Source organism: Aspergillus viridinutans (assembly GCF_018404265.1).
Source record: "Aspergillus viridinutans IFM 47045 DNA, scaffold_5, whole genome shotgun sequence".
Taxonomy (NCBI): domain Eukaryota; kingdom Fungi; phylum Ascomycota; class Eurotiomycetes; order Eurotiales; family Aspergillaceae; genus Aspergillus; species Aspergillus viridinutans.
Window position 1 is genome coordinate 994,320 of NW_025091221.1, and position 24,942 is coordinate 1,019,261.

At 50.4% G+C, this 24,942-nt stretch overlaps 7 protein-coding genes across 7 annotated transcripts; 2 read left to right on the plus strand and 5 right to left on the minus strand.

The window, feature by feature from the left end:
• Window positions 1–251: 251 nt before the first annotated feature.
• On the plus strand, window positions 252–925 carry Aspvir_007282 (putative C2H2 finger domain protein; the record flags this gene model as incomplete). The annotated part of the gene is made up of 2 exons (XM_043270464.1): window positions 252–337; window positions 394–925. 2 exons carry the CDS (start codon window positions 252–254, stop codon window positions 923–925), a joined length of 618 nt encoding a protein of 205 aa, XP_043126399.1.
• Window positions 926–7,752: 6,827 nt separating this feature from the next.
• Window positions 7,753–8,891, minus strand: Aspvir_007283 (sucrase/ferredoxin-like domain-containing protein; the record flags this gene model as incomplete). Its single annotated transcript, XM_043270465.1, has 2 exons — window positions 7,753–8,478; window positions 8,535–8,891. The coding sequence occupies 2 exons, from the start codon at window positions 8,889–8,891 to the stop codon at window positions 7,753–7,755; spliced, it is 1,083 nt and encodes a 360-aa protein (XP_043126400.1).
• Window positions 8,892–9,216: 325 nt separating this feature from the next.
• Window positions 9,217–10,563, minus strand: Aspvir_007284 (uncharacterized protein; the record flags this gene model as incomplete). The annotated part of the gene is made up of 1 exon (XM_043270466.1): window positions 9,217–10,563. One exon carries the CDS (start codon window positions 10,561–10,563, stop codon window positions 9,217–9,219), a length of 1,347 nt encoding a protein of 448 aa, XP_043126401.1.
• Window positions 10,564–10,818: 255 nt separating this feature from the next.
• Window positions 10,819–12,593, minus strand: Aspvir_007285 (pyridoxal phosphate-dependent aminotransferase; the record flags this gene model as incomplete). The annotated part of the gene is made up of 4 exons (XM_043270467.1): window positions 10,819–11,438; window positions 11,510–11,795; window positions 11,907–12,382; window positions 12,512–12,593. The coding sequence occupies 4 exons, from the start codon at window positions 12,591–12,593 to the stop codon at window positions 10,819–10,821; spliced, it is 1,464 nt and encodes a 487-aa protein (XP_043126402.1).
• A 1,940-nt stretch (window positions 12,594–14,533) lies between these two features.
• Aspvir_007286 (Rho family guanine nucleotide exchange factor CDC24) lies at window positions 14,534–17,475 on the minus strand (the record flags this gene model as incomplete). The annotated part of the gene is made up of 4 exons (XM_043270468.1): window positions 14,534–15,867; window positions 15,936–16,122; window positions 16,198–16,446; window positions 16,501–17,475. 4 exons carry the CDS (start codon window positions 17,473–17,475, stop codon window positions 14,534–14,536), a joined length of 2,745 nt encoding a protein of 914 aa, XP_043126403.1.
• Window positions 17,476–19,945: 2,470 nt separating this feature from the next.
• Window positions 19,946–22,680, plus strand: Aspvir_007287 (F-box and WD domain protein; the record flags this gene model as incomplete). The annotated part of the gene is made up of 2 exons (XM_043270469.1): window positions 19,946–20,183; window positions 20,279–22,680. 2 exons carry the CDS (start codon window positions 19,946–19,948, stop codon window positions 22,678–22,680), a joined length of 2,640 nt encoding a protein of 879 aa, XP_043126404.1.
• A 932-nt stretch (window positions 22,681–23,612) lies between these two features.
• On the minus strand, window positions 23,613–24,710 carry Aspvir_007288 (uncharacterized protein; the record flags this gene model as incomplete). The annotated part of the gene is made up of 1 exon (XM_043270470.1): window positions 23,613–24,710. One exon carries the CDS (start codon window positions 24,708–24,710, stop codon window positions 23,613–23,615), a length of 1,098 nt encoding a protein of 365 aa, XP_043126405.1.
• Between the last annotated feature and the right edge of the window lie 232 nt (window positions 24,711–24,942).

A 24,942-nucleotide genomic window follows, 5' to 3' on the forward strand; every position in this document is an offset into this window, starting at 1 on the left:
AACCGTAAATCCGATCTTTGCAGACACTACCGGATACATACCAATGAGCGACCTTATCACTGTACCGTCAAGGACTGCAACAAGAGTTTCATTCAGCGCAGTGCGTTGACGGTACACTCAAGGACACACACTGGCGAGAAGCCTCATGTCTGTGATCACGAAGGCTGCCACAAGGCCTTTTCTGATGTAAGTCGATTACCAACATAAATTTGACCTGGCATTGCTTTCAGGAACTATTGCTAACGACAAATATGCAGTCATCAAGTTTAGCCCGCCATCGGCGGATTCACACTGGCAAGCGACCTTACATCTGCCAGGAGCCAACATGCGAAAGAAGGTAAGCAATATGCTCTTGCACCCAAGACTGCAAAGATCTCTAACATTCTGGTCCAGCTTCTGCCGTAAGACCACATTAACCAAGCATCAACACCGTTCCCATCCGCCAGGAACAATGACCAGACCGCCATCTGAGGATGCAATGTCGGAGCAATCTTACCAAGCCCCAGTCGCTGGTCCAATCCCAAACGACCAGTATCTACTTGCTCAGCAACAGTATTACCACCAGCCCTCGACGCCGAGTCAGGACTTTTATCCACAACAAAGTCTGCCAGTGACTCATATTCCAGTACACGATACGCCGCCGATGATGTCCCAGAATATCCCTGTCACGTCACCGCTTGATGTACAACATGCGCAACAGCAGTACATGCAGCAGTTCATGCAGCAGCGGTACGATACAACACACCAGAGCTATATGCAACCCGGCTTCCAGCAGCAGCAGCAGCAGCAGACATTTGTTGCGCAGCCTATGGCTGAAGGGCACCCGCTCATGATTTCGTACAATCCGAATTTTCACTACAAACAGCCGACCCGAATTTTAAATCAACCTGAAGGAACAGACTGGGGCTTCCTCGGAGTAGGTTGATGTGGCGTCGAGCTTGACCCTGGATTTGCAAATGGACTCTCAACGTTACGTTTTTGATATATTGCGACATGGATACCCCAGGCATCTGCTCTTTCCAATGCCTTTGCGCCTATATTGATCAGCAATTTCGACCTTCCTCCTGTGTACGTCCTGTGATGCTGACCACAATGCTATCATGGATTTTTCTTCGAGGCCAGATGTTTTCGACATATCGAGTAATTGTCTTATGCGTGCACTCGGAGTGCACTTGATCCACACTTGATTTTAGCCCTTGCGACACTGTCTTGCATTTGATTACCCGATTTAAAAGGCTGGAGAGGCGTTCTGTCCTTATTGATACCATATGCCGCAAATTGAGTTTTGCGCTAACCCTGTCCCTTCTCTATCGTGGCTCTCCATAAGTTCAAGTCCACCGTCTAATCCTATTACTATCTAATACCTACTATCCACCCTACTACAAAACCTAGGGACCTAGTATACTTTTACAACTTACCGGGTTCAAGGTGACTACTCGAGCCAATCAATAAATGAATTAAAGCCGGCGGTTACCTTTCTTTGATACCGGCCGATTAGATGCAGCAAGAGCAAATAAGACATTAGATAGTTGATCGCGTGAAACCGCTACTTTGTAGTTGGGAAGCCGAGCTCCAGGGCGCCACTTCTTGATCTCTCACTCTTTCTTTTTGCCTTTCTGATACCTTGTCCTGTTAGCCACCACCACACTCTTTGATTGCTTCTCCTTGCGACGCGCTGTGAATGTCATCCAAAAACGTTTCCTAAGGTCCAGAAGCTTATTACATTATTACTAAGGGAATCGCAAAGACTCCGAGTCAAGTGGGGCCTCCTCGAAAAAGGTCGCAAGTCGCGAGGAATTTCAGTTTCTACCTGCCATAGACGGGCAACGTCAGCCAAGGATCGACATATCGGGAACGGTTTGTGGCTCCCACTTAGTGTCATGTAAGTAGACAGACTAATTCTTCCCTTTTTCCCTCAGCAGAGAGGTATTTGTTTCAGAATACAAGATAACAACTCATGTCAATGTTTGACTGTTACCTTGTGGCTCAGGATTTACAAAAGGCCAAGTCTTTTCTCTGCTTGATACCTTATCTGCTGCGAATTCCATTCCATAGTGGAGGTTGAGGGGGAGAACCAATTAGAATCGGAAATTTGAAATCCAGCACTTCGTTTCCTACTCCAGCCAGTATCTATCTAAGGAACTAAGGAAGGTTTACCAGGCCGCCACCATTGTGGCTTGCGCGATCGACGGCACATAACATCTCGGAATGGTTGGCCAAGTCTATACTTGGACACTGTGAGTAGATGACTTGTGGGTTCGCATAGATTACTTGAAACGAAGGGAAAAGTGTACATGCTGCTATTGATTGTCCTCTCCCTTCTATTTCCGGATAAAGGATCCGGAGAGATGAGATTTTCTGGATTGCGACGGGAGGGGAAATGAATAACATTCTGGTATTTCCAGGGGAGAGGGGAACCTGAGAAATGAGAGCCAAGGAGGTACCAATTTCGACGACGGACGCTAGTAGATTCGGGGGTTAGTCTAGTACAAGGATGTGCCGATGGCCGATTGGGGTGAGGCATTATTAATGCTGCTTGAGTTATCATGACACAATCACACAGCATACCCAGTGCAGACTGTGCAGTATGTTTGATACCGGGCAGAATTATCATTTGGCTAGAGGGGTAGAGGGTGATGGCTTATCCGCTGTTGCTTGCTTTATTATAGTATTGACATGGCGGGAATAATGGGATTCCACGCACCGATACCCTTTTTGTGTACAGCCCAGGTATCAGCTTTTAACTCGAAAAATACCTGACACATTCAGAATCATACATAATTAGTTACCTTAGCCTAGCTCCTACCAGGTGTTTCACTTCCGCTAGGATCTAGGCCAAGACATTCTTACCACAATAACCAAACAGACAGGTCATGGAGCATGCTGAAGACAGGAGACGTTGGGGTTGTCCGACTATCCGTACTCAGGAGTCAGGACCCTAAAATCGCACTTTGTACGACTTGAAGGTCTAGATTCCATGCGGAGTTAACTAGCGATCTCCAGTGCGGACGGGGATTAGGGTGATCAATGTATCTCACACCTTTACGGAGTAGCGCGCACGGCATCAAGTCCAGCATCTTACGTATGTCTACACCTGACTACAGAGCGACTATAGAGTACGGAGTATTGAGCTCAACTATCTCTGTCAGCAAGGATCATGCTGTCATGGGGTACCAGGAGATTGGAAGTCGAGTCTCATTCGCTCCCGAGTTCCGACTCATCGTCGACACGAGAAAGGATGCCGCTAGCACAGACGGAGCTGACAGCTAGTTGCAGCTGTGGTTGCCTTGGGGCGCAACAGAAATCGCGGGGTTATCAGCTAATCACCGCTCTTTTTCTTAGCCATAGCTACTAGACTAACTACTATTTACTGTAAGCTGTCAGTGTTTGTGATATCTTACTGTGATTACCTTGCGTCAAGAAGACCTGGAAATCATTCCTGCGCTTGAACCTTGCTTATTATGATAAGTTGAATAAACTTTGCTAGGTACTCCATGTCACCGAGAAGGCGCCTGATGCAGCGTTTCCCTCTGCACTCACGTGTGTCCACTGTAGGCTGTTCAGTCGCGATGGAGAGTCCCTATATGCAGGTAGAATAGCTTCAACTCTCACGCTGATTCTGCAATCCTGACTCCGACTTGAATTGGCTCTAAGGGGCGGTAGTCTAAAATATAAGTAGAATGGACTGCGTACTCTGATTGCGTTGTGCAACAGATCTCACATTGATGCGTACCGTTGGTCATGGTGTCCCGGCCACCTGGCCTGGAAAACTTTAGGTAAGCTTGTTCGTATCAAAGTGAGGCTAGACAGTTTCGAGCATATTAGCCTTTGTTGGACAATAACATTCCAGTAAGTACTCCATCCCGTTCTTGATCAAGTTTCCCGCGGAGATACACTTGAATACTCGACCAGCGAGTATCAAATCAGATCAGACGGTCAATCTTGCTTAGCTTGAGCAAAATTAAGGAGCACTCTATTAAGGTACGGGACGACAGGGGCCACCTTGGCTTAACAATCCACAAGGGAACAATTGAGTTGTAGGAGCCTTGCCTTGAATTGTTTCGGTGACGTTAATGAGGCCACTAGCTACCACCAAGGATTGGGGATGCTGTCTCGATACTGAATGTACTTCGTACCGCATAGCTGATCGCTCCCTATTTCATAGCCACCGAACGTTACGATGAGCATCCACATGTCCCCTGTGTGCCATGTTTACACTGCCTACTTCGTACTTTCTCACTGGCTTAATCTCAACACTCTCATGCAGGGACTCCGACTGTCGGACCATTCCGGCGCGTGGGAATATCGGCCAAGACGAAACAAAAGACATGAAAATGGACAGGTAACGCGTGGGCAAGTCGCAAGGTGAAGTAAAGTTTGACTTGCTGGAGGCGTTACGAACTTTGGGTTTTTTGGGGACTCGAAATTATCGAATCAACAATGAGAGCAGAATCACCTGTTACTTTTTACCTTTTGCTTCTGATGATCGAGCAAAGTGAAGCAATTCTTGCTGGTTACCACAAATGCCCTGAACTCTGATCTGGATAGGGTGCAAGAGCTTGGGCCATGCACTGGCCAGGACTGAGTTGTAAGTTTGATCTTTAACTCTGTGACCCTGCGAGCCCACATATCAAGGTTCAGGACAGCTTGGCTCTAAGCTTTGTACGGGGACGGGTCCTACCACTTAAACTCGAAGCCGGCTCCATGGGTTTGCCTGTTGTGACCCACAATGTTATTTGACGGCTGACTCGTGTAACGTGTGTTTTTGGTATTACAGAACGTACGGTGGCCGTTTTATTCTGTGGTACGAGGTATACAAATTTACATCCATACATACCCCGTATCCTATACAGCGGCCAACCTCCACCTCATACCCTTCGATAATCAAACTCAAAAAGTGCTGATTCTATATACGGATCCAACAGACAAGATACTCCGCTGCGGCGAAGGCCGATGAACACTTCTCCGAATATCTCCGCCAAAAGGTTAAGCTAACTCAGGTCCAGACAGGCCAAAAAATCGCAGTACGAGACTTATGGCCTGCTTGTGCTTGACCTGTCTTGCCACCTTTCAGAGGAGACTGGTTCACCGGTGTGATCTCCGGAGTACCTCTGGGGTACTTGCTGTAGAGATGCATATTATAGCTTCTCCAGCTTGTATCTCGCAGGTACATAGCTCGGAGAACCTGGTCAAGTACTTCCAAAATGTCGCAGCGAAGTCCGAAGGACTTTGATTTTTGGAGGTGGCAACTGAGATTGAGTTGCCTCTGCAGACGGTTATGCACGGCCAATCTGTCCCTACTTGGTGCAGACGAGAGCGATTCCTGGAATACACCATAGGTGGAACCAGCCGGCCGATGAGGCAGAAGGAATGCCTGGCATCGCGAAGATCGCTCGTCTTTTGTTGCCTTGATGGTCTGCATCGTCTTCGCGATGAGCTAGTGGTCTCAATGGAGTTGCGCGTTCCCCATCTGCCGGTTAAAAATGCCCATCTTTGCTTTTGCAATGGCGGATGGGGCGCGCATTGCTGGGCTCGTTATCATCGTCGGCGTACATTCGGTGATGACAAGGTGATTTCTAATATCTGCTGTGCTCTTTCCAGGGGCTCATCGTTCCACCCTATAGGATCAATGCCTTTTGGACCTTTCCCCTATGCCAAGGTGGAGAATTCGAAGTCACTTTCAGTACGATACAGTTGAAGACGTTTACCCACATCTAAATCTTGATACAGGGCCCAGAAAGGAGACCAATCTCGAACTCTCCACTGCAGTCTGCACTGCAGTGTGCACTGTGCACAGGATGGATTGGCATTTCGCGGGTTCCACCGAGTAACATCCGCCCATGTACTCCGTTCAGGGTAAGTGGATGCTGAGCCTGTGGCTTGTGGCGGGGATTCGCTATGAGATGAGATATCTACACGGGCCATGTGGACGAAGGTACGGAGTATTTGACGGGCATTACTGGACTGCTCACCTCTCCATCTGCATCTCCTATAACTTTTTGACTTTGGTTGATTGAAACATGAACCAGAATCCAGTTCCTGGTGATCGAAAAGTTAAGTGATTAAGCTTACGCAATCGGACGCCTTAAGCTTCTTTGTATGACCGAGTCTAACCCGGGGGATTATTGCTACCCGATTAATCTGCACCAGCTGGATCTATCCTTGCGCATCCCCAAACCATCCCATCCGGCGTATCAACGTTGTACGACCCTCCAAGGCTCAAACAAGGCTCGAGGTTACACAATACGATGAAGTGACAGTGGACAATCACACAAGTCAAGTATTGTAACACGAGTCCGTCTAGCCGTCCGCTCCACTTTTGAAGTCTTGTGTGCAACGGGCCGTTTTAACTTTGGTAGTCAAATGAGCTCCTGGATCCTGATATTGCAGTGACCTGAGTCTCCTCCCTCTAGCAAGTATGGAAAGTGTTACTCCGCGTCGTAAATGGAATTTGCTTTTATGTAAACTGTGACCAACTGACCATCCTGGAAGACCATAGTCCTAAAAGTAAGGTGCCTGGGTACCTCACTGTGTACTCCAATGCTCCGTAGAAGGGTCAAATATTGTGGCATAACCAGACATCCAATCAGAGCACGGCAGTGTCATACCACTGTGGATGCCTAAGGTTAAGGTAAGGACGGTAGACACTTAGCTTCCCGCCTCAGGCTCCTTCTTCCACAACAGCTAGTTCTAGGTACCTTAGCAAGCAAACTTTCCATGGTAGTACAGTAGTATCTAGGTGAGATTATGTATTATTTACAGGCAAGTTTGCAAATTGCATCTCGTCTAGATGCACCAATAACGGTATGCAATGCTTTTCTCGATTTCACCATCGAATACCCCGTTGACTAGATCTTGTGGCCATGGCCATTTACGGAATATGGATACTTCTTAGCCACGTCCAATCTTACCTAAAAAAAAAGTCAACTTCATGTTCATGATTCAAGAGACTCACGAACCCAAGCCCCCGGCGTTCATGGCAGACGATCGAATAACGAATCAGCACTCAGCAAATAGTAATCTCGCCGACTGAAGGGGGCCCTCGGGGGAACTTTCCAGGCTAATCTCATTCGAGTAAGATTTAACGAAAGATCCGCGCATGAATGGTTCTGAGTGGTTGTCAGCTTCGTTGGGTTGGGTTGGATTGAGTTGGATTGGCGGGTAATAATAATACTACTCCGTACATCTGGCTGTTGGACTTGGACTTGGGAATGTGGCGTGGGGCCCGCGACTGGGACCGTTAGTTATATTAGGAGCTCGTATTTGGGAAGGGGCGAGACTCTTTAGTTCGACTTCTGGCTTCTCTTGACTCTTGAGCAGGTGACTGAGGCCGAGGTTCTTCGATCTGGTCTTGGCCTGGACGCTACGGGGGGAACTATGATTGTGATTATGACCCCATGTTTGATGGTGTACGGTGTACAGCGTGCTCCATACTCCGTACTCCGTACGGATGCTGTATACCGTATTACCTGACCTGAGTGAAGATTGTGGAATACAACATACTTTGGGGTAGTGGGATGTTGCGAGCGTGGGGGTGTCACAGCAATAGTACGTGGTACTTTGCGATGGTGATTGCATAACATCATTAACAGCACAGTGCCCTTATCCACGGCATAACCACTATGCAAGATACTTTGTAAACACCCCTCTCTCTTGAGATGGGCTGAGATGTGCCGTATTCTATATGCATCCAGTGTCGTGAGATCATCAGTATACTTACAATATCTACCCCCAAGTCAAGCGTAGTACGTACTACCAGCTAATCTTCCCCCGCTCGCGATCAAACCCGCCTCGAAGCTGCAGCCCAGGCTTGACCACCTTCCCCTGCAGGACCGTATACTTGACGATGTTCTCGCAGTCCTCCGGCCGCACGCGCGCCAGCCAGATGCCCTGCGCCGCGCCCTCGTCTGCCTCGCCGGTCGTCTTCCCCTGCGCGTCCTTGCCCGGTTTCTCCTTGCGATACCACTCAAAGTCCCGCCGCCGGTAAACAATCACATTCGCTGCGTACTTGTGGCCCCCAACGTGGCTGATGAAGTAGATGCCCACGCCGCCGGGCCGCTCGTCGTTCAGGTCGCGGTACAGCTCCAGGGCCCGCAGATGACGCTCGAACTCGCGCCGCAGTAACGGGGCGGACTGCCCGCAGCGCGCGTCCCGGGTGCGCTGCGAGCAGAGAAGGATCACGGCTGCATGGCCGCAGGGCCGGGTCCGGAGCGGAGTCAGCGAGCTGATATCCACTGGAGCGGCCTGCTCCTCGCCCTCTGTCCCTGTCAGAGGCTCCGGGATGCTTCCGAGCGGTGTGGTGGTCGTCGGCGCGCGGCTGACAAAGTACTTGATGAGGTCGGGCGCAAGAGCAGGAGTCACCTGCTCCACCACCGTGAAGGCGGGCAGGATCAGGACGTTGGTAGGCTGTTCCCCTGGCTCGTGGTGGTGGTGATACTCGTCCGGCACGGGCATGTTGGACGCAGACAGCTTCAGATTCTGCCAGTAAACATTAGCGAGACTCCTCCGTGAATGCTGAATGCACGGTGACATACCCCATTGCTCGGCTCCAGTCCCCCCTTCTCGATCGCCTCCATCAAGCTGCCCTTCTCGTCCGCGACGTCCCTCACCCAATCTGTCTTCCCGGTCGCGACGAGCAGATGCGTCGCCCACCCATTGACGTGCCCGTAGAGCTCATCTTCGTAGTCCACGTCGAACCTGGCGGGGTACTTCACCGTACATGATGCACAGTCGTGGAGGCATTCCTCTCCATCAACAGCCGGGTCGACCTTGGGGAACAACACGTCGTGTGACGGCGCCTTGCGGAATTCATCGAAATCCCCGCTCTCCTTGGGGGAGCCGGATGGCGTCGAGCCGAAGAGCGAGGCGCCTCGGCGGAGAAAAGCCTGCATGCTTGTTTTGAATCAAAGTACGCAGGTTGCATGCAACAAGGCAATTGTTTCGGATGATTCGATCTGATTTTGATCAGATCTTATCAAGATTACGTTGCTCTTGTGCCAAGAACGGAAAAAGGACCGGCAAGTGGGAACTACGTACGGAGTACACAGTGTCTCATTCCCAGGTACGGAGGACGAAGCTGTGCCGCATCTCCGATTGGCTTACGTCATGGCTATGTACATAGTTACCACGGCCAGAGAACGTGCGAATATTGACAGCATGGGCTACCTTTAAGGAATTGACGCCAAAGACATATTAGTTTCTTGTAACCAAAAAAGCTCATGATCTACTATTTGTAGGACCCAAGTTGTAAGCATAAGGCAGATCCGACGGCCCGCGGGGATCTACTAAGCGAATAACACTGCCCCCCGATGAATTGCCTGAGATATTTGACTGCACGCGTCTGAGCGATCGGGTCGACGGTGTGCTAGGAGGGGCCAATGTGCGATACCGATCGCGATGTCTCGATGCGACCGGCGATCCACGACTCTGCGCCGTAGGTGCAATATGCACCGAGCGACTCTCCCAGGTCGATGAGGCGACCGAAGGCTGCAAGCTATTGCTACGGCGAAGCGACAGCGCGTCGCTGTCATCCGAAAACTCCATAGTATCCGTCTCGCCTTCTTCATCGGAGGGTCCAATCAAGGACTCGCTGTCACCGCGAGAACTTCCTCCTCTGATGTCATCCAGTATCCGAGCATCCAGGTATGTCATCCCCCGCAAGACGTCCGCAAAGACGTGCATCAGCTCCCTGAATTCATCCTCGTGGAGCTCGCGAGACGAAAACCGGGCCCGTTCGTAGTGAGCCAGAAACTTCGCACCATTTTCTGGGGGATTGACCAGGTTCAATGCCGTAAGATGCTGGATATACTCCCGCAATACCATCGACGTGGGTCGCCGTAGTACTTCCACAACTCGCGTGTCCGGAACTGACTGTCCACGGTCGGAGAGGGAGGGATCGAACCGGTGATGGGCGGCAGCCGACAGAAAGGGATCCGGAGGCGCAAGGGAAACCGCCTTGGCTTCGATCAGGTGTGGTAGTTCCTGCACAACTGCGCGATACGGCAGGTCTGGTAGATCAGGCGACGAAGGAGACGACCATCCTGGATGTTCGACCTTACCCCAGGGCGGCTGGTCGCGGTCCACCAGGAGCATCGGATAGTCAGCGAACTTGTCCCCGTTTGCCGCTATGTCTCTCGGTCGCGCCTGATAGGCGATGATCGCACTGCGAGCGAGACCCTCCATTACTAGCCGGCGGACGCTCTTTCCGACATCTTCCTTCTCGACGGGAATCCATGCTTTGGGGATGGCAGATAGGGCGGTACGATTCGTGTAGATCCGGGTCGCATATATGAGCGCTGCGAGGATGAATGTCGCCACATACGCACCGGTGATGAAGAAGATGTTAGTGAGCCGGTGCGTTTTATAGCATTGGTAGATCGCGTCGGCGGGTGTGAGTATTGTTAGGCAGATTAGGAGAACGGAAAAGAAAATGAAGGCAGCATAGTTGAGGACGCGGTACAAGTTCAGGACCATAGTCATGGGCGCAGAGTACTGCGCTGCGCAGCTCTCGCCCTCATTGAATCTCAAAGCTCGAGGGACGGATGATGGATGATTGAAGATCATCCACGGTCGTGTATTTTCCCCCCGGTCACGTGATATGGTATAGAAGAACAGCACTCGTTGCACAGGAACTGAATGAATCCGGTGGATGATAATCGATACTCTCTTTCAGCTAGAACGAGCTATAATCCGCAACGTGATATCTATCTATGCCGATTTACCCAAATTCGTATCGGAGGCTTCTGTAACAATGTTCTACGTATGTGAACGAGGAAACGACAATAGTAACGACCATGACAGTTTCATCGAGGAGACCGCCTAATCCGACACAGCAACCTCATCCTCCCACTGGGGATCAACCTTAGGCCGAAGCTCGACGGATTCTCCACGAGCACGACGGATCACTCTCTCGATGCCGTCCAGACCCATCTTGAGGACATCCATCTTTGGTCCATAACTCAACCGAACGAAATGGTGGCAAGGGCTGTCGAAAAGATCTCTTCTCTTTGCCGGGTTCAAATCGAAGAAGATACCAGGGACCACAATGACCTTCTCGGTCAGAAGGGCATTGAAGAAGTTCAGTCCGTCGGAAATATTGGCTTCCTTGGGGAGAGGTGGCTCGAGGGACGTCAGGTCGAGCCAAATATAGAAGGTGGCCTGGGGCACATCTTTGACGCGGAAACCAATCTCGTGCAGTCGCTTTAGGACATAGTCACGCTTCTCCCTGAAGTGCCGCTGTAGCGCCTTCATTTCCGTGCGCACGAGGGAAGGCTCGAGCATAGGGATGGCAGCCTCCTGGAATGGCACATTGGCACCACCGTCCAGGTAGGAGCCGGCGGAACCGAGTGCATCAATGAACTCCTTGGGACCGACGATCCATGCGATACGCCAGCCGGGGAGACGGAAACGCTTGGTGAGACCGTCGATCAGAAGAACATCTGTCAGAATTAGCCTCACAGTTCTCTTGACAGTTCTGATTCAACTAAAAGAAGGGCAAAGGTTGGCGAACCATCTTGATTGACATCGACGACGTTGGCGGCACCGCTGATGGTCGAACCATCACAGTCAGTAGTATAGTTGTAGCCACCGTAGAATTCATCCAGAATGAGCGTTGCGCGATCTCTGCAAATGTCCTGGATTTGGGCAAGCTCGTCATTCGAAACAAAGTGTCCGGTAGGGTTACGGGGGTTCGATGTCAAGAGGACAGAGGTTCCGCGAGCAATCTCCTCCGCAATCTTGTTGGGGTGGATATGGTAGTGGTCATCTTCGGCGAGAGGAATGGGAATAGGTGCGATCTATGTAGGAGAATGCTCGTGAGTGACCGTTCTCGACCGACAGCTCAGAGCGCAGGAGGCGCCCAAAGTACCCAAGTCTGCCTGATAATGCGATAGATATGGATTACTCACATTCTTGAATAGCGTCAACATCTCCGAGTAGGCAGAGTAGTCGGGAATAGGGAAAGACAGGTATGAATTGCCCAGAATGGCCGCAATTCGAATCAGTCCCGCTCGACCACCCGGAACAATACAGACATTCTCCCAGGTATACTGGCTTTCCTTTCCTTGACGGTAATGCTCATTGTACAGTCTGGCAACTGCCGCGCGCAGAGGCTTGATACCAGCAGTAGGACCGTATTCGCGGGCAGCAGATGTGATGGGGATACTGGTAGGTCGGGGAAAGCTTCCCTCGATCTCATCGTCGGCTTCGGGGGCACCCTGGCCCAGGTTCGCCCAACCCGAAGGATCCTCTGCGTATCCGTGTTCTACCGCACGTTCTGTGCACCAGACGACACCCGTCGAGGCACGGGAAGCATCGAGACCGGCATGGGGACGGTGACCCTCATGGGCAGCTCTGAACTGACGATGAGTTTCCGAACGAAGTTCTGCAGAGGTCCAGCTTGTCAGCGCTGTTGTTCTTTGTAGAGAGATTGTGTAGACAAAGTCCGTAGTGCCTTCAGCTTCCAGGTATTTTCCTCAAGACGAAGCCGCAGGTGTACATATGAGACACGCACCATTCTCGGACAATTCCTTTCCAAGGGAGAACCGCCGGTTAGAGGGACGCAGAATGCTCAAGCGACGGCCGGAGAACGACATTTCCGTAGACTGTCAGTAGTCCTGTCCTGATGTGGCAGTATGTATAGTATGCGAAGAATGTAGATCCTTCTTGGCGACGCTGTAAATATTTCGTAGAGGAAACAAGGATGTTCATGAAACAACAGTGACGATGACTGTGTATTGTTGATAGCAATCTTTCTACTCCTTCAAAGAGCAGAGAATCGATTATATTTATTTATAGGATTGCAAGAAGAAAGGCAGAAAGAGTGGAAAATTTGGGATAAAACCCCGCTCTACTCCAAGTTTCTCCTCCTACTAAATCGGAGACTGCCAGCTGAACCATATTACGGAGTTATTATCCATCGGCCAGAGTTTAGATAGGATCTCGTAGATACTTCAGTTCCTGGAGGGCCACGGCGTCTAGCCTATCAGATTCCCCTTTTGAAAAGGTGACCATAGGCATCACTCTATCCATCACTAATTTAGGCAACCTGAGATGATACAAAATATGCCCCGCTCATTCACCTGCTGGTCTCGCTTTCCGCATACATAAAAAACCTCAACCGCTCATATTCATTATTCTCTCAGATGAAGAGTCGACTCTCTCAAGCGATTCAAGAAGAATCTGCTTCGCTTGCTAAAGACATTGTCCATTACGAAGTGAACACATGCCAGCATCAACACTCTAAGAACTAGATAGAGAAAATGCCTCATACAGCAACAGACCGCCGTTCCTTCAAGGCTGATCAGGTAGTCCAGCCCGATCTTCAATCCCAATTGACAAGTCTGGAAAGGTTGGGCGCCACACAAGAGTTCGGATTCTACCCGACCTCATCAGCTAAGCAGCCGCCTGCCCCATGGACTGGGGTTCTGGATATGGATTCCGCGTCGCTGCACTGTTCATGCGGGCTGGGCTGCTGACAACAGGATTATGTATCTAGATGATAATTGATAGCTCTGGCACCCTTACAGGGAGAACGCGTACCCAAATCAACTCGACTTCCAAGATTCGGCATGGTCGTTCATCCAGAGTCTTGGTCAACGATGTCGAGAGACGCGGGACTAGCTTCCGTTTCTCTCAGGCTAAATTGATAGCGACGAGACTTCATATGGGTCCACAATAATTCCTCGCCTCGGTCTTACTCTTCATTCTCGTACAATGGTCCAGGGGCAGGAATCTGCTGAGTGATGATGTTGAAGCTTGAGTACGGAATAATGAATAATGTCCAAAGAGGCTGTGATGGATGCATAGTGTATCACTACCTGTCTAGATCTACGTTGAGAATTGCTACTATTTACGAGCGGACTTGGTAGTATTGGATAGTTACTACACTTTTCCATTAAACCTCCTTACTCGAGAAGAAAAAAGGAACGGAAAAAAAAGACTAGAATGCAAATGTGCCGCTTCTGCTCAATGGAAAGTATGAGTCGAAATAAAAAGACAAAGAACCAGCCCTAAAACGAAAACCACTGTACATCTTGTCTTTCGATAACCTGGAAGAAACTGTCTGCTCAAAAGAGGAAAACGAAGAAACGCAGCGGTATAACATACATCATGCAGTCATGGTTCATGGACGTGGCAAAAACATAGAACAAGTCATGATCAAGATCTCCTCGACAAGGGGAGAGTATCCCCGTGGATAAAATCAGGGGCAGATATGGTTGAGCATCGGGAGTAGATGGTAAATATCGCTCTTCATTGTGATCAACACAGGGACAATGCAACGGAGTTGGTTCCCACTTTGCCTGCAAGTTTCAAGATTGACATCTTGACAGCCTCAAGCCAATCCAGTTGGGGGATGAGCTGGGAAATCCAGGAGACAATGGAAGGCCGAGAAATCCAGGGAATATAATCCGTCCTCTTGCCGATTTCCCCCACATCAATGGAAGACAGGCAAAGGACGATTCGAGAAAAACCAAGCAAAAAACGGCAAAAACAAACATATGCAGAGCAGTCCAATGCTCTAGCTCTATCGAGTCTAATTCTCAACCACTTGGCAGTAGAGTTGTATCTCACCCACTTGGCCCTTCGCAAGCATATCCCGATGCTGCTCGCGCCATTCCATGAAAGCTAGCTGCACAGCCTCGTCGCTGTCAATCGTAACAAAGTCCCCGTCCTCGTCGCGGTAGCGCAACCTGACCGACTTATTGCCAATGGATCGATTGGTGAACCGTGCCAGTTTGGCATCCACCCGATCAGTGAGCGATCGGAACATGATGTTACTGGCGATGACCAAGGTCACGTAATTGTCATCAAAGTTGACCTTGGCTTTGAGCTGGGTCGGCATGAGAGGCTCTTCGTCCGGCTCGCGGCTCAGTGGAGACGTCGGTTGATCGGACGCGGGCCCTGTGGCTCGAGACTCCGAATATTGAGGCTCGTGGAAATGGGTAGAGGCTTGCTGATTGTGGCCGTTGCGAATTGGAAGATTCATACCGGTAGGCGAGTTGTTCTGGCTTCTGTTCACTGGCGCCTTCATACTGGCCATGTGAGCAGGAATGGGTGGTACCGGGACGTTGTCCACGGTCTGCATCGTGTGGGCTCCCATATACCGACGCGAGTCGGAGTTGTGATGATGAATGTCCGGGCTGCTAGCGGAACGCATTCTTTGCGCCATGCCGTTCGCATTGGCCTGTCCTGCCAAAGGTGGCAGAGAAGGTCGAGTACCCCGTCCATTGGGCGCGTTGTTGAAGAAGTTGGTACCATCTCTGGATACGCCGCGAGACAGTGCAGGAGCCGTGTAGCGATTAGGCTCCTCGTTCCAATTGTTCGAAGGTGTGCCCTGGCGACCATACGAGTAGCCAGTCGACTGGGAGCTTGATCTGGTCGATGGTGTCTCGGCGACAGGGGAGAAGTACGAGTTCATGTTCCTCTCTGCGGGTGACATGCTACCAGGCGTGAACTGCGTGTGGACGGACAGACTGGGGTCAGGCGGGAAGCGAGGTTGCCGGCCGGATGACAGCGGAGGTCCAGAGCTCCCGCTTCCTCCTGTTGCGGACCGGGTGCGAAGACTCGTGCTGGACGCATTACGGCTCATTGGGAACTCGGAGAAGAACGCCGCCTCCTTGGTTCCCTGCTCTTCAGCGTCGTACTCTTGCTGATAAGGATTCGGTATGTTCGCAATGCCCTTCATGTACATGAATTCCGTTTCGGAGGTACCAGTGTTTCGGGCGCTGCGTTGCTCCGCTTGAATCGCTCGCTGCGCGTCAATCTCCTTGTACCATTTGCGCATTACGTCCTCATTCGAGAAGCGAATGATGAAATTGTCCACAACACCAGGATCGCCCTTCCAAAAGATCTGAATCCGATAGGATCCTGCAGGGAGGGATCACGCGTTAGAACTGTGGTGGCCATATTCCCAAGGGTAGTGAAAATGCTCATACCTGGCTTTTGAAGGCAAACAATATCCGTCACATTGGCCATGTAGATGCGACCCTTCAGCTGCAAACGTGGCTTGCCCTTGATAGTGTTGGCCGGCTTATCCTTGCTCACCATCAATTTCGTTTTCTGTTTGTTTGGATTGATATCCTTGCAGCAGAGTAATATCCGTTCGAAGAGATAGATGTGATACTGGACGGATGCAGTTTGGTTAGCTTAACGAGCGCTAGCTTGTCAAATAACATGATTCGCAAATCAGGTACAAACCTCTCTTTCAGAATCCTTGCCGGTGTCGCCTTTCAAGACAGTGAAGGTGCCAAAGCGGAGCAATTCGCCGAACGAGTCGATCTTCAGAGCCTTCCAGTCGTCTACTCGTTCATCTAACTCGAGAAAGGCCGACGCCAGGTGCTCTTTGTCGATTGCGTCGTTTGCAGAGTCGAGAACAGTCTGGATGGTGTCAATAGCTTTCGTGATATCAGCTTGGAGACCCGGATCCTCGGTTTGTTTGCGCAGTTCCTGCAGCAGGCGGTTAATGACGGTGCGCACACATCAGGTCGGAAGTCAACACACCATAAGCATCAGGGGGTACTTTGTCATGCGCTGGAAAGGCTTGACAAAGAAACTGTTCAGAGTCGCAGGCTGAGCGACCATCTGCTGAAGGTCGAGCGGCCGCGGCGCTGACCGAATCTTGTCCCACTCTTTGAGACAGGCTTCATCACAGCGCATCTGATTCGAGATGAACGGCTCATACTGTCGAAAAGCTACCTCGTGCTGAATGAAAAGCTCACCCCAATTTTGCCGATCCTCAGGCAGGGCGTAATGTTGCTCCATCCGAATAAGAAACCGTTGCGCGAAATCAAGCAGATTGTTCAAGTTGAGAAAAATCTGGTGGCTAGCATCTCCAGTCAGAGCCCCTGTCTCCTCCAGTTCCTTCTTGAGAGCCTGAAGATTCTGTAGGTGGTGGACGTAGTCGCGTTCTGTCTCCAGTAACTCCTTGAGAATGAACTCCCTCCTGGTGAGCTTCACCGCCCCTTTCGCTGGAGCCGAAGTTGGGGAATCCAAAGACCGCTTCAACTGGCCCTGCATCTCCAGTATATCCAAAACGCGATTCACCATCTTGATCACCTTGATAAAGCCAGTCGTGCTGTCGCCATATAGATCGGTGATCAAGAAGCAGTCCTGCTGGGGAAAGGCCAGCTCCTGCAACGAAGCCTGTAGGAACTTGAAGGTGGCGGCTTTGGGACGTTTGGCCTCGGGAACCTTGGAGGGATCGATCTCGAGGATCTCGGGGGGATCAGAGGCATTGTAGATGGTCAACAAGGGGTATCCATTCCGAAGACAATTCCAGAGCGATGCGACAGGGTCGGTGTTGCCCAGCTTCTCGTCCTCCTCCTCCATCTCTCGCAAGTGGGGTTCGAAGTTCGGTACCTCAGCCAGTCGTTTTTTGAGGTTTACACAGCTCTGATAGATCGATTCACCACCGCGACGGTTGATGATATTGTCCTCGGCGACAGGACCGCCATTCGATACCACGGGCTCCATCATCTCAGCTGGCCACCACTCGAAGTCGTAGTGGCACCGAAAACCAAAGTGTGAGTCGAATCAGATCCGCGCAGCAGACCGAAGGAAGGAGGTCGAAAGAGATGCAAATCGTCGGTCAAAGGGAATAATGTCGATCATGGATCACGGGTTTTCGAGCTGGTGGGACTGATGCAGGATGTATGGGGGTGAGCGAGCAGAGAGGTTAAGGTAGGTGGATGTTAGGAAGGGGAGTGGAGATAGGTAGATAGATAGTTAACTAATAACTATCCCTTTGGTCGAGCCAAACGACGAAGCTTTCCCGCGCCACTAACTCTTTGGGAGAGACGTCAAAAATGCGACCAAGAAAGAAAGTATTAATACACTCACATCCTTTTCAACGCACAGAATTTGCAGGACTCCTCTTTTTTCTGTGCTTTCTTATCTTCCTTGATTTATTTCGGTAAATTCCCCGACCCTTGCTGCGAACAGCTCCAGGTATCAATAGTATCGGAAATTCTCAGGAGGGATCTTCTGTAATGAGAAATTAAAAAAAAGGGTGGGTGTGGGGTTTGCCGCTGCGGGCGTCCTCAAGAAGCACAAGAACCAAGGAGGCGTTCCCACGGCAAAAGGGAAGGGAGAGGGGGAAGGGGATGGATATCTGATGTTGTACCACTGCACCAGGAATCAGAATAAAAATGATATGCTAGAAAGGAAGACAACAAGAGAGCAGACTCTTTTGAGCAGAGAGGTAGGAGGGGTGGGAGAAGGAGAGGAAAGATGAGCAACAGAGCGCCAGAGACAGACCTCGCGAGAATCCAGGCCAATGGATTGCTTAGTTACTGAAGCAGGGTAGCGCGCGTTACTGCTATGTATCTATAGTTATAGAAGTAGTAGATAGTACTGTAGTCTGTAGGCAGTACCTGAGTATTTAAAGTAGCTGTGGAGAGGTGGGGGGGAAGTAGACTTCTGAATACCTAGTATCAGGTAGAGAGTCTTCAGAACTTTCTTCTTAGTTTGTGATAATAATAATAATGTCACAGAAGAAGGGAAGAGAGAGGATCCTAGAGCAAGAAGAGGTCATCTAAATGCTCATTAACTAGGGACAAGAAAGAAGCATAATGATTCTGTTACAGATCCCCCAGGCTTACAGAGGCACATGATCCTGATAGTAAATGTATGAACTGCATGGGAGGCAGGGGGCATAAACTCTCTTCCACTATTTTAATTAATACCTAGACTACTGCATCCAACTTATCTACAGTATGCTTAAATTTGAGAAATGTCCTTCTGCTCTCTTTTGTCAGCTCCTTGGCAGTCAAGGTGACACTGCTTCATGTTGTCCTGACGTGCTACGTCTCTCTATCTATCTACCAAAACTCTCGAGTGACGGGCGATTCAAAGCATCAGAATCCGAAACACATCAATGACAATGGAGCCTTTGATCTAACCTAATAGACTCTGATATTGATTACTGGATTGGACAGAGGACCTGGGAAGTGGATACCTCGATCAGTCAGTGTTTCGGCTCTCAACTCTATCAACTTATTGGAGTATCGATCTAGTGCAGAGAAAAGGGAGGGAGACTGGGCAATTGCATGATACATATGCTTCTTCCGGTTCCAAGTAAGTTCACAGCGTTCGTAGTAGATAGATAGTAAGCAGTCATGATGAATCTGGTCTCTTGACCTCAAGACTCAAAGGTGGGTGGGAGTCCTTGCTGCTGCTGTATCTATCTATCTGATACCAGAAATGCCGCACGGTACTTCCTTCCACTCAGATTCGATTTGGGCTGGATAACTAGCATCTTTCTGACTATGTTCGAAGACTTGATATTTTCTTCGAAAGTAAGGAAGGAATTGTTCTCGTCAACGAATGGTTCATAATGCTTGGTCACAGTTCTCTCTGTACGGCGTGGCATTATACATGATATGGCCGTATTGTCCCTTACAGACCGACAGCACAGTTCTCCGACATGGTGCTTTTTTCGCTGTAGGAATAACGGTCAAACTTCTACCGGAAAAATCAAATGGAAAATCAGCTAGAGATCAATGACTATCACTTAGCTAGAATTCCAAGAAACTTGATTATCGATTGCAATCTTAGATACTCAACCTTCAAATCGTGGGAAGGGATATACGTATATGCGTGTATTCTGACATGATATACCGCTCTCAGCTTGACATAATCGACACAAACAACTTCCCCTCTGGCCAAGCCTTCTGGCTGCCATCACACCAATACTGTAAAGGTCCGATCCATTGAAGATAATTTTATCAATCTTCAAATTCAGGCTTGATTGGCATAATTCGCTGTTCTAATCGATTATCACATCTCCTGACTGTACGATCAACGGAAACGTCCTAGTGTTGACAGAACAGTGACCAACTCGATTACATCCTAACCCAAGTCAACCAAGCTCATACTGAACAACAAAGATTCATTACAGAGACGATAATCCGACCACACGACTGTTATCTGACGAAACATTTTTCACATGGAGCAAGAGCCCGCTGCGGCGGAGGCTGCAGTTCCTCGTCTCATGCGGCTGCGGGACTCCAGTTGCTCCTCCGATTTCACCGCCCCATCATTGTCTCCAGCGGGCTTCAAGCTTGATGAAGGCTATGCTGACGAGACAAAAAGCCAGTCGGACAATGATTGCTTGAAACCGTCTTCAGGCGATGCGATGTCCCTTCCGGATTGGCTCCTTGCGCTCCGAGAAGCGGACAAAGCTGGTGAGTTAGGCGTGCGGCCAGACGTGGAAACCCGTCCGGTGAAAAGCCCTTGCTGTGACAATGGAGACTGATGGGCAATCTTCTTGGCTCTGCAGAATTCGCTTATAACTTGCTCCGGACCCTACGAACCTCTACTGTTGCTTCGGTCGTCGATCGACTCGCCCCTCTGTTGCACATGGACCCTGTTTTCAAACTACCGCCCGAAATCACATCCGAGATCTTCTCCTACCTTGACCCCAAGACCCTTTTGACAGCCTCATTAGCATCCCGTGCTTGGCGGAGCCGCATATGTGACACTCGACTATGGAGAGACCTATACATCAGCGAAGGCTGGCGCGTCGACATCGACGCCATCCGCACATTCGAACAGACGCACTCTGCGCTGTCCTCGCCGCAGAGTCGCAAGTCCCGGTCGAGACATGAGGATCCGGATGCTGGAGAGCCGAAGAATAAGAAAAGAGTCCCTCAGGGTTGGCTGGACTTGCGTGCTACAGAAACAGTATCGGATGAAGCGCCAGCACGGGACTTCAGAGCGCCCGTGGAAGCGGATAATGAAGGAGACCACCGGATGAGTGATGCTGTAAACGACGGTGCCGTGTCGGCAGCCTCGAGATCTTCGCCACTGTCTCCCAGTAACAGACGTGATTCCCGAGCTGTCGATTTAGCCAAATCGAATGGTCAGCCGCTGTCCACTTCCCCAAAGTCCCAAATCATGATTCGAATGCCTAATGGCGCCATGCGAATCAACTGGCCACACCTCTACAAACAACGAAGACGCTTGGAAGAAAACTGGGCGAAAGGCAGATTCACTAACTTCCAACTCCCGCATCCGGCCCACCCAGAAGAGGCTCATCTGGAGTGTGTGTATGCAATTCAGTTTACAGGGAGGTGGCTCGTCAGCGGTAGCCGAGATCGGACTGTTCGCGTTTGGGATTTGGAGACCAAGAGACTTCGGTATCGTCCCCTTGTCGGTCACACAAAGTCGGTGCTATGCCTACAGTTTGACCCGCGACCGTCGGAAGATGTCATAATATCGGGGAGTAGTGACAAAAATGTCATAATTTGGCGATTCTCTACCGGTGAGAAAATCCATGAAATCACGTCCGCTCACGATGACTCCGTCTTGAACCTCAGATTCGACGAGCGCTATCTTGTTACGTGCTCTAAGGATAAACTCATCAAGATCTGGAATCGACGAGAACTTACACCACTAGACAAAGATTATCCCAGCGTTCGTCAAGGACTCGGAGTTACGTATCCGTCCTATATTATTGACACAAGCGAAATTCCATCTCCTGTTTTGGAAGCAGAGCTTGCCAAAAACCACATCAGAAGCTTGAGGCCTTACTCTCTTTTGATGACGTTGGATGGACACGGGGCGGCCGTTAATGCCATACAGATGAACGACGATGAGATCGTTTCTGCGTCGGGAGACCGTCTCATCAAGATTTGGGACATCCACAGCGGAGCATGCAAGAAGACTCTCCCGGGGCATGAAAAAGGCATTGCGTGCGTGCAATTCGACAACCGACGTATTATCAGTGGAAGCAATGACGATACAGTCCGAATTTTCGATCATGCCTCTGGTGCAGAGGTCGCTTGTTTACATGGACATGCCAACCTGGTAAGAACCGTCCAGGCTGGCTTCGGTGATCCACCGGGCGCCGAGGAAGCCATGAGACTTGAAGCTCTGGCAATCGAGAATGAGTTCTGGGACGCTCAACGCTCTGGCGAAGGGGTGGACTTGGGTCCAAGTGCCCTCAGACGCGCCGGCTATCATCAAAACACTGCGGGCTCGCGAAACCCTCGGGACATCAAGGCCCTGGGTTCCAAAATACCTCCAGGCGGAGGTGGTAGTCAATGGGGTCGGATTGTCTCGGGGTCATACGATGAATCAATCATCATCTGGAAAAAAGACAAAGAAGGCCGATGGATCATAAGCCAGCGGTTACGGCAGGCCGACGCCGTCGCCAACGCTTCACAGGCGCACCCGTCCTCTTCACGGACAATGGTTCCTCCCCCGCGAGTTCCGCAGAATCAGGGCCCGCCTTTGCCTCAGGGGCAAGCTGCTATGCCTCCACCTGGACAAGCACCTCCCATGCAGCATCTTCCCCCCATCAACCAAATTCATCAACAGGCTCCTATCACTCAGTCTGCGCCTGGTCAACAAAATGCTGCCTGGAACTCTTGGAACCCAGGCAACGCCAACGCTCAACTGGGGCACGCTGCGAATCCGGCACTGTTGATCCAAGCCCAACATCACATGCAGAACGCGCAGCAGATGCAGAACCCCGTACCGCCGCACCACCACCACCATGTCCGCGTGAACCGAGCTCTAAACCCGCAAGGCGGCCACCCTACATCGAGGATCTTCAAACTGCAGTTCGATGCTCGCAAGATCATCTGCGCCAGCCAGGATCCCAGGATCGTGGGATGGGACTTTGTGGGCGATGATGAAGAACTCAATGAAGCGTGCCAATTCTTTACCGGTCTATAATACTGTAATTCGACCTCCGTTCCCCACTCGAGGGCGCTTTCTCTCGGCCTTATCTCGTCACATAGTTCTTTCTCTGTCCTTATTAGCATGACCACTTCACTTTCTGTGCATCTATGTCAGTCATTCTTCTCTATGCCCGATAATCCTTGCCTCTACATCTCGGTTTCATCGCCTTTCCTTCCAAGCCTTTTCTTACTTTCCATATTCTTCCCACCACAGCACACGCATATTGTCCCTTACTTTTCTATGTCCAAGCATATTTGCATGTGAGCAGCGGAGTTGCCTGGTATATGCCTTAGCCATTTGGATGTCTTTATTGGTTCTCTTTCCAATCATAATGAAAGAAATAATGATACGATTACAAGGCTTGGTGTTTGTTTGTAATGCAACACCAAAGGGAGCCAAGTACAATTTATGATTAGCAACAGGTTCTGATGTGGTTGATTGTCCCACGGCTCTCCGCGTTTTGTAGTGATGTATGCCAATCCGAGCGTCCAGAGAAGGATTCGGCCGCGTGATTGCCCATTTGACAGGCCAAGATTCTGCGTGCTCAGGTCTGTAGAAGCCGCTTGATGGATAGTACTAAACTCTACAGTTAATCCCATTGGCAGGCGAGCTTCTTGCAGTGGTGTACGTATCGTTCGAAGATTGCGAGTATATGATGTCGTCCTGTTCGAAGCCTGGGAGGCAACAGCAGAGAGAAAGCGCCCTGTTCTGTAGAAACTGCAGCAAAGGGTCCGCTGACCCGTGGACTGTTCCAGTCATGTCGAGGGATCGACGAGGCTCGTCAATTCGATCGGAACTCTGTTGCTGGGGATCATTGCCACTCAGTGAAGTACGACCATGCCGTGCTTGGGAGATGCTAGTCTGTCTAGGGATGAGATTTTTTGCCTGGGACACCGTAGCAAGTCCTATGTTTCGAGATCGACCAGTCACGGCCGGTTTAGGTATTGCTGGCGTGACACTGGAAGAATCGAAATGATGAGTCTCTTCAGCGGCATTGATGCTTCGACTTGCACTAAGCTTGTGGGCTTCACGAACCTCGTACCATATTCATTCGAACGGTTAGCGTCTCTTTCCTCCTCGACAGTCTCACAATCAGCCGCAGGAAGCGCTCTCCGGTGGAAAGGATGGTCGTCCAGTCGTCTGACCAAGCTCGTACCATGGGCGCTATGCCGATAGGGAAAGCGTCCTAGCACTGCCGTACCATCTTCAGCCCTTGCAACGGGGATCGGCTGTCTAGTAGGCCGAGGAGGGGCGGGAGAAGAGAGTCCGAAGAGCCTGCGCAAGGTTTCCCCATAAGATGCCACACCTCCACCATTCGAAGTGAGTGTACCTGTGGTTTGTGGAGCTCTCTGTTGGATATGTCCCTCGCGAACAAAGGACCGAACGAAGAACTGGGTAGAGTAGGACATCGCTTCAGGACTTCCGAAAGATGGAAGGCCCGGAGGTGTGGGTGATCTATATGGTGGAGAAAATCGCGGAATAGCAGGACGCACTGGCGACCCTTTACGTCCTGGCCATCTGGGAACTCGTTGGACGTCGTCTACGTCATTGAGACTAGCCACTTTACGATGACGAGCCTTATCGCGAGAGTGCTTCTTCAATGAGACGTCCGACAAAACAAGTTCAGACTTGTCGTCATACCTCGCGGTCGCTGCGACGCAGTTGTCTGATAACGGATGCGAGTCCCGCATTGGACCTTTGATCATCTGCTCCTTTGAGAGACAGAGAGCATGAGAAGCATGTGCTTCAAGGGCTAAAGGAATGAACATGGCCATATTCGCTGCTATCCCAGTGTCTAAGATTTCGTCCATGGGGTTATCAGTGCTACGAGTCAATGAATAACGGTCGTCCACCGAACCCGCTCTCGCAGCATTGTAGATGGAGCTTTCGTCGCTGGTCAATGGCACAGATAGTCCCGTATTCGTGTTTCGGACATTTCCATGAGATGTCTTTCGACTACTAAGAAATGACTGTTGATCGGAGGACACAGACTCGGTCGAGACAGGACGACATCGGACTGACATGTTCAATGACAAACAGGAGTCATGAACGAAAGAATAATGATCAGTAAGGCTGCAGAAGACGCTGTGTACCAAGTGTGAGCGAGGATCCGGGCCGTGGGATACAATCTTTCGCCCACAGACTTCCTTATGGCCCTGTGCACCTTCCGCATCATTCGTATGCAATGTTTGTCTTCGTCACAGGGCAGGAGCTGGAATACGGATGCAGCATCCACAAACGGAAAGCGATAGAAAA